Source organism: Phyllobates terribilis, unplaced genomic scaffold, assembly GCF_046119375.1.
Source record: "Phyllobates terribilis strain yellow unplaced genomic scaffold, ASM4611937v1 Scaffold_11__3_contigs__length_659146591, whole genome shotgun sequence".
In the NCBI taxonomy this organism is placed as follows: Eukaryota; Metazoa; Chordata; class Amphibia; order Anura; family Dendrobatidae; genus Phyllobates; species Phyllobates terribilis.
In genome coordinates, this window is record NW_027362771.1 from 192,368,924 (window position 1) to 192,383,670 (window position 14,747).

The window sequence follows — 14,747 nt, forward strand, 5'->3', positions numbered from 1 at the left end:
TCATGTCCAGCGGATGAAAGAGGAGCAGTACTACTCAGAACCCGAGTACCAAGAGGACCCGGACGGGTCTGAAGATCACCATCATGAGGAGCAAGGCGCATCAGGAGGACACCGTTACCAGTAAACGGTAAAGTGTGACTGTATATAGTTACCCGTCGGGGTAAAGGAACTGTTTTTGGGACTGTTCCTGTTTTAAAAATGTGCTCCCCATTGGGACAAATATTGAACTGTTACTTGTGTGCCACTCATCCTTAACCTGGCTGAGGACTGAGAGCGAGCAGCCATTCCCCCTTTCCAACCGGCCGAGGACTGGGAACGGCCAATTCCCTGTATATAGTTGCGCTTCTTAAAGCGCCCCCTACTGGTTTTATAAAAAAAAAAAAAAAAAAAACTGCAACGTCTACCTCAAGATAAATTTGCTGGACTGTTGCACCTTTAAGAGGAAAGAACACCTGGTCGCTAGTTGCACCGTGGCCAGTACACAAGAATATGTCTTACTTAAAAAAAATGTTTTATATGAAAAAGTTTTATATGCTGCTAGGTGATAATACAAATCTTTTATATGACAAGTGACAAAAGAGTTCCGGTAGTATTGACAGTGACAAAAGAAAAGTGTTTCCTATAAAGGGAATTGAACTGTGCCGTCTGTTTTCAAATGTGAAGAGTTTTGAAAAGTTTTGCATGTCCTGTACTTAATTGCTTTTGCTCTTTTCCAGCCCGAAGACGTGCTGTGGTTTACCAGGGGGGAATGTAGCGCCCCGAGGGTTTGGCCACTACAGGGGTATTGCACCTCTGCCAGAGGTGTGATATTTCACTCCCGGGTAAGGATGGAGTATGGACCAGGGCTCAGTTAGCTGCATACAGCACACTCACCCCATTTCCGAGGGACAGTTCAACGGTGCTCCCATTAGACAGAAATGCAGGCACGACAGACCATGTCCCTGGCTGGAGTGGGGAGGGGGGAGAAATACCCAGTGATGTAGGAGCAGATAGGGGTTGGTTCCTGAGAGTAGATAGGAGCCCATTGGTTGCTGGTCACCTGGGCTCATGTGATCATTTATTGGTGCAACACCTCATCAAACCTGCTAGGAAGGCACCATATAGGACAGCGGGGGACGGGGCCCACGTTTACCAGCGCAGATCCGCGGCAGCTGGACAAAAGTGGGTCACTGGTGAGGCAGGCCAGAGAAAGGATTGAAGGGGGTCCTGTGCCATGCTCCTGAACTGCCTGGGGGTTGACCGAGCCCCTCACCTGGTGGACACTGCACGGCTTGGGTGGTCACTGCTTGCGCAGAAGTGACCCGGAGCACCTGAACTGTGAGTAAAAGACATTGGACTGCAGTACGTTGTCTGTGTACTCTTTCTCTCCTCCAGCACTAACGGCACGGGGACTCTCTGCACCATCACCCCCACCATTCACTGAACTGCCCTGGGGTTACACTCTTCCCGTGGGGAGTTATACAATCTCAGCTGCGCATACCATCAACCTCAGGGGACAGCCTTGCAGTGGCGGTTCCTAATAACCGCAATCCACGGGTGGCGTAGTCGGACAATATCAATAGCACATAGCAGACTACCATTGGTCTGACCACCCTGAGCCACGGACCGGGTCGCCACTACTACCCCCATCGTTCCCCTATTGCCCGGATCCGAGTGCCCCACGGCCCAGGGGGCGAGTCAATTACATCCTCACACAACCGGTCCACAGCACAGGTGCGATTCTTGTTAGTGATATATGTTGGCTCTTACAAATTAGCTGTACCAGAATAGTCAGTGGCACCTTAGGTGAATTATTTATTACAGCAATCTACAGGTCAGAATTGATCTATACATGTGGATATAAGGTTATGGTATGATATGGCCACAACTAAACATTATTTAGTCCCCTATATTATTAGTGTGGAGGCTATTTAAGCAAAATATACTTTATTGTGAAGCCTTATGTGTTGGTGTAGGATAGGCTACATTTTCATTTTGGTGCATTTTACGTCTTCTTTCAGCCTTGCCTAGTTTTCTCATCTCAACTGTTAAGGTAGGCATAAAAAGGTCTGCAAAACTTAACTTACATAATATTGCTAAGGAAATTTCTGCTGTTAGGAAAAATTTGTCTGCTTTGCTAATGCCGCATTTATTCTTAGGTCATGTGCAGATCTATAGTAAATCAGCAGCAGTTTAAAGTACAATACATATACAGTAGATGCTTTTTTCAAAAACCCCTTTCACAGATGGCAGAAGAAACGTTCCCCCCTATTACATATTAAATGAAAGTTGGCTGAACCCTCTGATTTCTGTGACACTGGTCTACCATCTGATGTGTACGGGGTCTTTTGAATCGTATGTAACAGATGATAAGCACCAGGCAGCTGGAAGTTCAATGCCCGATATTTTTATTATGAAAGGAGATGATCTGCTGCCAATTTGGCAGCAGCATTCTCCTCTCTTCCCATTAAATACACGTGGATGCTCAGCCAGGATGAGCGCCCATGTATATGGGGTAGTCAAGAAAGATACTAACATTTAGCCAACATGTGTATTGCCAGCTTTTAATCAATATCCATTGCCGAAAATATCTGCTTGGAATCTGTTTCCTTGCTTGCAGTCCTTCTGTAAAATAGCATCCAGATCAACCAAATCATGCTTAGTAAATGCTTTGAGGAAACAAACTTGGTGAGGTCCCCACTAGTGATGATCTAGCATGCTCGTTGCTCGTGATTTATCAGCATGCTCGGACGAGCGCCTATTTTCTTCAGCGTGCTCGGGGGTTAAGTTTTCGTCGCTCCATGAACATGATTTGCGACTGTTTCACAACTTTAATACATGTGAGGAATGCTGGAAAAACAGGCATTCCTCACATGTATTAAAGCTGTCAAACAGTCGCAAATCATGATCACGGAGCAGCGACGAAAACTTAATCCCCGAGCACACTGAAGATAATAGGTGCTCACGTGAGCATGCTCGTAAATCTCGAGCAATGAGCATGCTCGATCATCACTAGTCCCCACCCTTTTAACATCAGTGAGTGACATGTAACCTTTGAGGGATTGTCCAGCCATCATTTTTTTAAAACAGGTTTAAAAGAAAAAAAAGAAAGTTGTAGAAATGGTTCTGATTCCCCGCTGCTCCTCCATCCACGATTGGTCTTTGTATTTTCCTGTAGGAGGTCATGTGTCAACTATCGACACGTTGGCTATGACAATCATTGCACGTGGTAAGAATTTTTAACATTCTATGCAGTTTAAAATAAAATGATGGCTAGACAACTTCTTTAGAGGGATTTTACAACTTTGGGATTTTTTTACTTAAAGGGAACTACCCCTTACAGTAATTGTATTTGGGGTTAAAATCATTTTTGCAGTTAAGTTTTAATTAAAAATGTTGTACTGTTTGGCTTTTGGGCTCTATTATCTGTTGCACATTCAACTTTGAATTAGTATATATAAACTGAGAGGAGCTTAGTAGAGATGAGCAAACCCAAACTGCAAAGTTTGTGGGTCGGTCCGGCACTGAATTCCGAACACAGACATCTCCCGGAAGCTCGTTTTAGTGTTCAGATGGTGAGCGAGAAAGAGACCTTTTACAGCACCAAAGTTCAGTTCCCCAGTGACTTCTATGGGGTTCGGGTTCAATTTCGGGTAGAGTTATGGTACCTGAACCAAACTTTGTACTAAAGTTCTATGGAACCGGACAAACCAGAACATCCACGGATCTGCTCATCCCTATAGCTTAGTACAAACAAGATAAAAGAGATACTAACTCTCCTGTATGACTGTTGTAATGAGCTCATTGACAAATTCTCAGGTAGCTCATTCTCCAGTCAGCAACATACATAGCAGCTCAAAGGCATTAGAAGCCAAATGGTGCAAAAAGTTTAATGAAACCCAATTGCTAAAAATTATTTTAGGCCCAAATACATGCATTTAGGGAAAAAAAATGCCCCTAAAGGTGGAAAACCACTTTAAGTTGATCAAGTTCATGTCAATAGGACCTGAAAGTATGAAAGCAGTATTTCTTTCCTATGATGCCTCTGCTATTGAGGGAAACAAGGTTCTGCATGTTGAAACTAACATGACTATTTCATTCTTTAACCATGATATAAATGTTATCATGGCTATCTTACTACTGCTTATTCCTAAATAGATGTTGAGACCCAGTATTTACTAAAGTATAAAGATCACACTTTTTATCTTTTTCTTTTTTGATTGCTGTTAGCCTGGTCTCCCATGTAAGAACATCTGGCAAGTTATGTGTTAAAGTAGCTTGATTTGCAAAATATATGCTTCAATTTACTAAACATTTTTGACCATTAAAATACTAAACTAATTTTCCAGTTTACTTGATTATCGCCCTGTGATTTTTCTTACATTTTAGATTTAAAACCTCACAATAATAACAGAGGCCACCTAGTTTTCTCCTTTTTTTCCTTAGAGTTTGACCTTTAAGACAGTAGGAAATCCCTCTGATATGCTGAAGTATAAGATGTACTGCTTTGTACTTAAACTATGTTCTTGTTTTCTTTTGTTACATTTTCCTTTACAAAATGCATAGTCATGTCTTCCATTTAACCTATTATAGCAGCTAGATTTTAGGAAATGCGCTTATCAGCCACTTCTCTTTTCTTCTCTCACTCTGAATCTACTGTGCTTTGGTACTGGTGAGTGACATTAGCAAAACTACCTCTGCTGCTCTGCCTTTCGTGTTGCTTTTTTTTTATAAAAATGGTCACTCTTCTACGAATCCAGTCTTTAACAGTAAGTACTAGAATTTTTTGTAGTCCACTTTTGATTGCAGTTATATTAACTAAATATATCGTCAAAATATTTTGGTAAATAATGAGATCTTTTCTGTAACACTATCTCATTATCTTTTGATGTGCTTAGCTATGTAACCATACTTACACGTTCGCAGTACCTCTTAGGATTTGTTAACTGAGTGTTGGGTTTTTTTGCACTCAAACTAGACATGGATATCAGAGGGAAAAAGAGATTTTCTTTTGGATCTATTACTGGTTTAGCTTTGCTAATTACATAAAATGTGCATTGACTGTGTCATTTTTGCGTGTTGCAGATTTAAAAGGAAACTTGTGTTTAAATGGTATTCTATCTCATCTTTTTAACTGTTCTCAAAGAAATCAATAATATATTCTTCACCATTGGCATTTTTGGCTAGTATTATCTGTGTGTAAAAGCAGATTGGTGTACTGAGTCTGGGCTTCGCTGCCATCACAGAAAAATCAAACTGAAAATGGATGTGTATGTTCTTTATTGTCAATGGATATCTGTGCTTGAATTAGGATTACAATGCGTCATTTATTACAGAGTTATCCACATACCTCCATATAACATATACAGTGCAGAGTAGATCACTTATCTTGGCTGCTGAGGTCTAGGGGTAGTGAAGGATTACATACAGGTAACATAGACTAGATCACTTATCTTGGCTGCTGAGGTGTAGGGGTAGTGAAGAATTGCGTACAGGTAATATAGACTAGATCACTTATCCTGGCTGCTGAGGTGTAGGGGTAGTGAAGGATCATGTATAGGTAATATAGAGTAGATCACTTATCTTGGCTGCTTAGGTGTAGGGGTAGTGAAGGATTACGTACAGGTAATATAGACTAGATCACTTATCTTGACTACTGAGGTGTAGGGGTAGTGAAGGATCATGTATAGGTAATATAGAGTAGATCACATATCTTGGCTGCTGAGGTATAGAGGTAGTGAAGGACTACATACAGGTAATATAGACTAGATCACTTATCTTGGTTGCTGAGGTGTAGGGGTAGTGAAGGATTACATACAGGTAATATAGGACTAGATCACTTATCTTGGCTGCTGAGGTGTAGGGGTAGTGAAGGATTACGTACAGGTAATATAGACTAGATCACTTATCTTGGCTGCTGAGGTATAGGGGTAGTGAAGGATCATGTATAGGTAATATAGAGTAGATCACTTATCTTGGCTGCTGAGGTATAGAGGTAGTGAAGGATTACATACAGGTAATATAGACTAGATCACTTATCTTGGTTGCTGAGGTGTAGGGGTAGTGAAGGATTATGTGCAGGAAATATAGGCTAGATCACTTATCTTGGCTGCTGAGGTGTAGGGGTAGTGAAGGATTACGTACAGGTAATATAGACTAGATTACTTATTTTGGCTGCTGAGGTGTAGGGGTAGTGAAGGATCATGTATAGGTAATATAGAGTAGATCACTTTTCTTGGCTGCTGGGGTGTAGGGGTAGTGAAGGATAACATGCAGGTAATATAGACTAGATCACTTATCTTGGCTGCTGAGGTGTAGGGGTAGTGAACGATTAAGTACAGGTAATATAGACTAGATCACATCTTGGCTGCTGAGGTGTATCGGTAGTGAAGGATAGCATTCAGGTAATATAGAGTAGATCACTTATCTTGGCTGCTGAGGTGTTGGGGTAGTGAAGAATAGTGTACAGGTCATATAGACTGGATCACTTATCTTGGCTGCTGAGGTGTAGGAGTAGTGAAGGATAGCATACAGGTCATATAGACTGGATCACTTATCTTGGCTGCTGAGGTGTAGGAGTAGTGAAGGATAGCATACAGGTCATATAGACTTTATCACTTATCTTGGCTGCTGAGGTGTAGGTGAAGGATAACATGCAGGTAATATCGACTTTATCACTTATCTTGCCTGCTGAGGTGTAGGGGTAGTGAAGGATAACGTGCAGGTAGTGTTGAGCGAGTATGTTCTGTTAACCCTTTCGCCGAGTATGCTCGGGCCGAGCACCGAGTAGTTACAGCTGCTCGGTGTTATGTTTAAATCACTCCCGTGTGCATGATTTGCGACTGTTTGACAGCTTTATTACATGTGAGGAATGCAAAAGAAACAATTATTCCTCACATGTAATAAAGCTGTCAAACAGTCGCAAATCATGCACACTGGAGTGATTTAAACATAACACCGAGCAGCTGTAACTACTCGGTGCTCGCCCGAGCATACTCGGCGAAAGGGTTAACAGAACATACTCGCTCAACACTACGTGCAGGTAATATATAGTTCTCCAAAGGGAGAATATAATAATAATAATAATGATCCATAATATAATTCTCCAAAGGGAAGAAGTGACAAAGTGGAAAAGAGAAGTTCCAAAACTGGAATTCTTGTGAAGTATAGTATAGTGCACATTTTGTACACATATCTAGTCAGGACATATGTAATGGAAGCCTGATTGTTCACTAGTTAGTTAGAAGGTCTAGAAGTGGAAAATCCCTTCAACCATTAGCTACATGGTTGATGCAATTTTATATATAATTCTAAAATGAAAGAGGATGTATCAATAATGAAATCCAAAACTGTCACTGTATATTATTTGTACAGTATGTCAATATGCAGCCATACTGATTGTCACTATGTTCATTGACTTCCCTAAACAATCATGTTACAGCTGTAATTTGTTATTGGTAAAACATGATGATGAAGAGTAACTGATCTGATTTTGGAAAAAAGAATTAAAGATGTATTTGTTGTGAGCAAGACAGGGGAACTGAACAGAGAAGTGTCAATCGCTGACAGTCAACAGATGTCACTGTGAGTTTAATGTGCTTCTTGTTTCCGGGACTTCTGTTATCAGATAGGCAGTAATGCATGCAACATTGATGCACTAAGGGTGTCATGTTCCTATGAAACTTCTGAAACTTAGGGGGCAGTATATCATTTCTCCTAAGCCAGTCCCAAAATATGGCACATGCCATATTTTAAGAATGTTTTGTGACTTTTTTCTTTTTCCGCTCATGACACTTTATAAAAAGTGGGGGGAGCATAGTGGTTTGATATGTCACACCAGGCAGGAGCTCTATGGTTTGGCTTGTTGCTGCCTGACTACTTTATTATATTTTACATTAGAAGTTGACATGGTATAAATTTTTCTGTGATAGAAATAAGTGTCATTTTTTAAGCGGTACAGGCTCTTAATAATTTAGGCATATCTTACTTCAGCGGGCTTTTTGATAATGCCAGTTTATAAAATTGTCTTAATATATTCTCACATTAAACAATATAAGAAGTCATTTGTGAACTATATTACTGCCAGTGGGAGATTAGGAATCATAGGATTCATGGTAATATTAGTTTATATTTTTCTAGTAATGTCCCATACTGATACTTGTGTAAAAAGTTCAGACAACTAAACACTCTCCAACAGTCATGGCATTGGCTCTTGCATTTGTAAAGAATTTACAATCTTTGGAGTTTTGAATTACAGTAGAATTCATGATGTTTAGTAAGTAGAATGATGGGAGTGTGACTATACGTTGGTGAAAGTGAATGACCTCCGTCTGTGACCATGGATATACATCGGCCTGCTTAGAGCTTTGGTCCTCAAACAGAATTTTTAGTCCAGTCTACTGGATTTTTCTGTATTTTCATGACTATGAAAATTGTACATTCACACTGAAGGCATCAAAACTATGAATTAACAGATGTGGAATTATATACTTAACAAGAAAGTGTGAAACAACTGAAAATATGTCTTATATTCTAGGTTCTTCAAAGTAGCCTCCTTTTGCTTTGATCACTGCTTTGCACACTCTTGGCATTCTCTTGATGAGCTTCAAGAGGTAGTCACCGGAAATGGTCTTCCAACAATCTTGAAGGAGTTCCCAGAGATGCTTAGCACTTGTTGGCCCTTTTGCCTTCACTCTGCAGTCCAGCTCACCCCGAACCATCTCGATTGGGTTCAGGTCTGGTGACTGTGGAGGCCAGGTCATCTGGCGTAGCACCCCATCACTCTCCTTCTTGGTCAAATAGCCCTTACACAGCCTGGAGGTGTGTTTGGGGTCATTGTCCTGTTGAAAAATAAATGATGGTCTAACTAAACGCAAACCAGATGGAATAGCATGCCGCTGCAAGATGCTGTCGTAGCCATGTTGGTTCAGTATGCCTTCAATTTTGAATAAATCCCCAACAGTGTCACCAGAAAAGCACCCCCACACCATCACACCTCCTCCTCCATGCTTCACGGTGGGAACCAGGCATGTAGAGTCCATCCGTTCACCTTTTCTGCGTCGCACAAAGACACGGTGGTTGGAACCAAAGATCTCAAATTTGGACTCATCAGACCAAAGCACAGATTTCCACTGGTCTAATGTCCATTCCTTGTGTTCTTTAGCCCAAACAAGTCTCTTCTGCTTGTTGCCTGTCCTTAGCAGTGGTTTCCTAGCAGCTATTTTACCATGAAGGCCTGCTGCACAAAGTCTCCTCTTAACAGTTGTTGTAGAGATGTGTCTGCTGCTAGAACTCTGTGTGACATTGACCTGGTCTCTAATCTGAGCTGCTGTTAACCTGCGATTTCTAAGGCTGGTGACTTGGATAAACTTATCCTCAGAAGCAGAGGTGACTCTCGGTCTTCCTTTCCTGGGGTGGTCCTCATGTGAGCCAGTTTCTTTATAGCGCTTGATTGTTTTTGCAGCTGCACTTGGGGACACTTTCAAAGTTTGCCCAATTTTTCGGACTGACTGACCTTCATTTCTTAAAGTAATGTTGGCCACTCGTTTTTCTTTACTTAGCTGCTTTTTTCTTGCCATAATACAAATTATAACAGTCTATTCAGTAGGACTATCAGCTGTGTCACCTCCTGACTTCTGCACAACACAACTGATGGTCCCAACCCCATTTATAAGGCAAGAAATCCCACTTATTAAACCTGACAGGGCACACCTGTGAAGTGAAAACTATTTCCGGTGACTACCTCTTGAAGCTCATCAAGAGAATGCCAAGAGTGTGCAAAGCAGTCATCAAAGCAAAAGGTGGCTACTTTGAAGAACCTAGAATATAAGATATATTTTCAGTTGTTTCACACTTTTTTGTTAAGTATATAATTCCATATGTGTTAATTCATAGTTTTGATGCCTTCAGTGTGAATGTACAATTTTCAAAGTCATGAAAATACAGAAAAATCTTTAAATGAGAAGGTGTGTCCAAAATTTTGGTCTGTACTGTATATATATATATACAGTCATATGAAAAAGTTTGGGCACCCCTATTAATCTTAAGCTTAATGTTTTATAAAAATTGGTGTTTTTGCAACAGCTATTTCAGTTTGATATATGTAATAACTGTTGGACACAGTAATGTTTCTGCCTTGAAATGAGGTTTATTGTGCTAACAGAAAATGTGCAATCTGCATTCAAACAAAATTTGACCGGTGCATAAGTATGGGCACCCTTATCATTTTCTTGTTTTAAATACTCCTGCCTACTTTTTACTGACTTACTAAAGCACTTTTTTTGGTTTTGTAACCTCATTGAGCTTTGAACTTTATAGCCAGGTGTATGCAATCATGAGAAAAGCTACTTAAAGTGGCCACTTGCAAGTTGTTCTCCTGTTTGAATCTCCTCTGAAGAGTGGCATCATGGGCTCCTCAAAACAACTGTCAAATGATCTGAAAACAAAGATTATTCAACATAGTTGTTCAGGGGAAGGATACAAAAAGCTGTCTCAGAGATTTAATCTGTCAGTTTCCACTGTGAGGAACATAGTAAGGAAATGGAAGAACATAGGGACAGTTCTTGTTAAGGCCAGAAGTGTCAGGACAAGAAAAACATCAGAAAGGCAGAGAAGAAGAATGGTGAGATCAGTCAAGGACAATCCTCAGACCACCTCCAGAGAGCTGCAGCATCAACTTGCTGCAGATGGTGTCACTGTGCATCGGTCAACTATACAACGCACTTTGCACAAGGAGAAGCTGTATGGGAGAGTGATGCGAAAGAAGCCGTTTCTGCAAGTACGCACAAACAGAGTCGGCTGAGGTATGCAAAAGCACATTTGAAGAAGCCTATTTCTTTTTGGAAGAAGGTCCTGTGGACTGATGAACCCAAGATTGAGTTGTTTGGTCATACAAAAAGGCGTTATGCATGGTGGCAAAAAAACACAGCATTCCAAGAAAAACACTTGCTACCCACAGTAAAATTTGGTGGAGGTTCCATCATGCTTTGGGGCTGTGTGGTCAATGCCGGCACTGGGAATCTTGTTAAAGTTGAGGAACGCATGGATTCCACTCAGTATCAGCAGATTCTTGGCAATAGTGTTCAAGAATCAGTGATAAAGTTGAAGTTATGCAGTGGATGGATCTTTCAGCAAGACAATGATCCAAAACACCGCTCCAAATCTACTCAGGCATTCATGCAGAGGAACAATTACAATGTTCTGGAATGGCCATCCCAGTCCCCAGACCTGAATATCATTGAACATCTGTGGGATCATTTGAAGAGGCTGTCCATGCTCGGCGACCATCAAACTTAACTGAACTGGAATTGTTTTGTAAAGAGGAATGGTCAAAAATACCTTCATCCAGGATCCAGGAACTCATTAAAAGCTACAGGAAGCGACTAGAGGCTGTTATTTTTGCAAAAGGAGGATCTACTAAATATTAATGTCACTTTTCTGGTGAGGTGCCCATACTTATGCACCTGTCAAATTTTGTTTGAATGCAGATTGCACATTTTCTGTTAGTACAATAAACCTCATTTCAAGGCAGAAACATTACTGTATCCAACAGTTATTACATATATCAAACTGAAATAGCTGTTGCAAAAACACCAATTTTTATAAAACATTAAGCTTAAGATTAATAGGGGTGCCCAAACTTTTTCATATGACTGTATATATATATATATATATATATATGTATAGTTTAAAAATTACTAATTATTTCACATTGTTTTTTATTTAATATTGTTCATGGTGTATTTTAGTTATATGAATATCCACATACAACAATATTGCAATATTCCAGTTTTCACACCGATCACTACTAGAGATGAGTGAATTGATTTAAAGCCCTTCAAATTTGAATCAAATTTCACCCAAAAATTTGATTAGCTCAAAACCACATTTTCTTTTAATATCCTAAGCTCAAATCCACCTAAATGGTGTCATTTTGGTGGGTTACTTTAACAGACGGGAAGGAGGAAATACAGTACATAAAATAATTAACTCTCCCCGGCCCCTTCCTGTCTTGCCACATGGATCTCTCCTACTCAGGTCACTCTCTGGGGCTCTTAGGTGCCTCTAGTGCTGACTGCACATCATAATGTTCACGATGTGATGATGTGCATTGCCTTACGATGTCACATCAATGTTAGGCCTAGACACTGCCGATGAGCCTTGCATAGTGACCACATGTCACGGGTGTGTCAGGTGTGACAGACAGTCATTCTGGATCCAGCTATAGAAGGCCATTGTGCTTGGCTCTGCATGCACCTTCTTGATCTTTTAATTTCTGTAGTGTAGTGATATCCTTCTCCCTCTAGGATCTAGCAGTGACCTCCACCTTCTGCTGCTAATTGATACACCCTTGCTGGATGTTTAAATACCTTCAGTCTCTCCAGAGAGTCGCAGGTGATAGCTCTATTTTCCTCTGCCCAGGCTTCAAGTACTAGTGTCTTCTTGCAGTTCTCTTGGAGGATAGTTGGCGTGATCTGTCTGGTGTCTTCTCAAGCTAAGTGTTTCCCTTGTCTGTTTACCTGCTTGTCTTTAGTTGCAGTGGGGGCTGACTAGTGCTCACCCCGTCCCCTCCCTATCTAGGGTCTATCGCTAGGGGCAGTCAGGGATTAGGTTTCCTGGTCGGCGATAGGTGCGGAATCTATTTAGGGATGTTAGGGGAGTCAGGGTATTGTCAGATCGGCCTAGGGGTCTCCACTCACCCTTTCCCTAGTATTTTGGGCTTCCTCCCACTCTTTCTGTTGTTGTGCACTTAGTCTTTCCCTCATCTTGTGTGACACCACAGCCAGAGAGAGTTAAGTGGTGGGACACATGACGGGTGGAGAGGTATTATATTTATTTATTTTTTAATTCTACATTTATTATAAACTGGAATCTCAAGAAAACTCTGAGAATAATAAATGTCTTTAATTGGCAAATTTGATTCAAATCAAATAAATTCATTAAAAATTGATTTTCTCTGCTGAATTCAAGCAAATCTGCAGGATTTGAATTCTGTCAGATTCGCTCATTTATAACCATCACTAGCAATTCCTGTTATTAGCAGCTTACTTGCCAATTTTGTTATACAGAGTACGACAGATGGAGAGCATGAATTAATGTCATAAAGCATTTATATTGTACCGCAAAGGCCTAGATAAGACAGAAAAGGTGAGTTATAGAAACAGCTAAAGCTCTGATATAGGGAGAGCAACTTAAGAACTTTTCTTCCATTTTTACTACGTTTATAAAGATATTAAAAAAAGCAATTCTCATTAAAAGATGCGCTCAAAACTATAAACATCTTAAAGGGAATTTATCAGTAGGATCAATCCACCTAAGCTTTCTTTATGGGCATGCAGGTCATAGGAAGCTGAGTAAAATTAAACCTTGATATCAGCAATCCAAATTATTATTCCAGTGAAATCCACATTTTTCTTACATGTAAAAGAGCTGTTTCAGGCTATGAGCCGGACATTGATATGCCTCCAGAAATTATTTTACATTAAAGGTGGTTCTGCAGTGAGATCGGGAGAGCAGACTGTCAGTCATTACATGTCTCACACTGGTAATGCCCTTTTTTATTGAAAATAAGCTCTGGAGGCAGATTCTAATGCAGATCTGTGTCTGGCTCATAAATCTTAACATTTAAATATTAAGAAAAATGTGTATGTCTCTGGAATAAGACATCAGATCGCAGATATCAAGGTATCATTTTATTCAGCTTCCTATGACCTACATATACATATTGACAGCTAAGAGGTTTGATCCTACTGACAGATTCGTTTTAAATACACTGCTCAAAAAAATAAAGGGAACACTCAAATAACACATCCTAGATCTGAATGAATGAAATATTCTCATTGAATACTTTATTCTGTACAAAGTTGAATGTGCTGACAACAAAATCACACAAAAATCATCAATGGAAATCAAATTTATTAACCAATGGAGTCCTGGATTTGGAGTCACCCCCAAAATTAAAGTGGAAAAACACACTACAGGCTGATCCAACTTTCATGTAATGTCCATAAAACAAGTCAAAATGAGGCTCAATATTGTGTGTGGCCTCCACGTGCCTGTATGACTTCCCTACAACGCCTGGGCATGCTCCTGATGAGGTTGCGGATGGTCTCCTGTGGGATCTCCTCCCAGACCTGGACTAAAGCATCCGCCATCTCCTGGACAGTCTGTGGTGCAACGTGACATTGGTGGATGGAGCGAGACATGATGTCCCAGATGTGCTCAATCGGATTCAGGTCTGGGGAACGGGCGGGCCAGTCCATAGCTTCAATGCCTTCATCTTGCAGGAACTGCTGACACACTCCAGCCACATGACGTCTGGCATTGTCCTGCATTAGGAGGAACCCAGGGCCAACCGCACCAGCATATGGTCTCACAAGGGGTCTCAGGATCTCATCTCAGTACCTAATGGCAGTCAGGCTACCTCTGGCAAGCACATGCCACCCCATACCATTACTGACCCACTGCCAAACCGGTCAAGCTGAAGAATGTTGCCGGCAGTAGATTGCTCTCCACGGCGTCTCCAGACTCTGTCACATCTGTCACATGTGCTCAGTGTGAACCTGCTTTCATCTGTGAAGAGCACAGGGCTACAGTCGCGACTTTGCTAATCCTGGTGTTCTGTGGCAAATGCCAAGCGTCCTGCACGGTGTTGGGCTGTGAGCACAACCCCAATCTGTGGACATCGGTCCCTCATACCACCCTCATGGAGTCGGTTTCTAATCATTTGCGCAGACACATGCACATTTGTGGCCTGCTGGAGGTCATTT

At 41.0% G+C, this 14,747-nt stretch overlaps 1 protein-coding gene across 3 annotated transcripts in view; it reads left to right on the forward strand.

Moving 5' to 3' along the window:
- Positions 1-4,622: 4,622 nt before the first annotated feature.
- TFEC (transcription factor EC) overlaps positions 4,623-14,747 on the forward strand; it is a 113,821-nt gene continuing 103,696 nt past the window's right edge. Inside the window, exon 1 of one of the 3 annotated variants that reach the window (XM_073651923.1) lies at positions 4,623-4,651. Coding sequence is in view for 1 of the 3 variants with exons in the window: in XM_073651919.1 (XP_073508020.1) it covers positions 4,716-4,748 (33 nt within the window). In the remaining 2 variants the exon portion in view is untranslated. Of the gene's footprint in view, positions 4,749-14,747 lie in introns of all 3 variants that reach the window. The other 2 variants (XM_073651919.1, XM_073651921.1) reach the window with 2 other exon arrangements.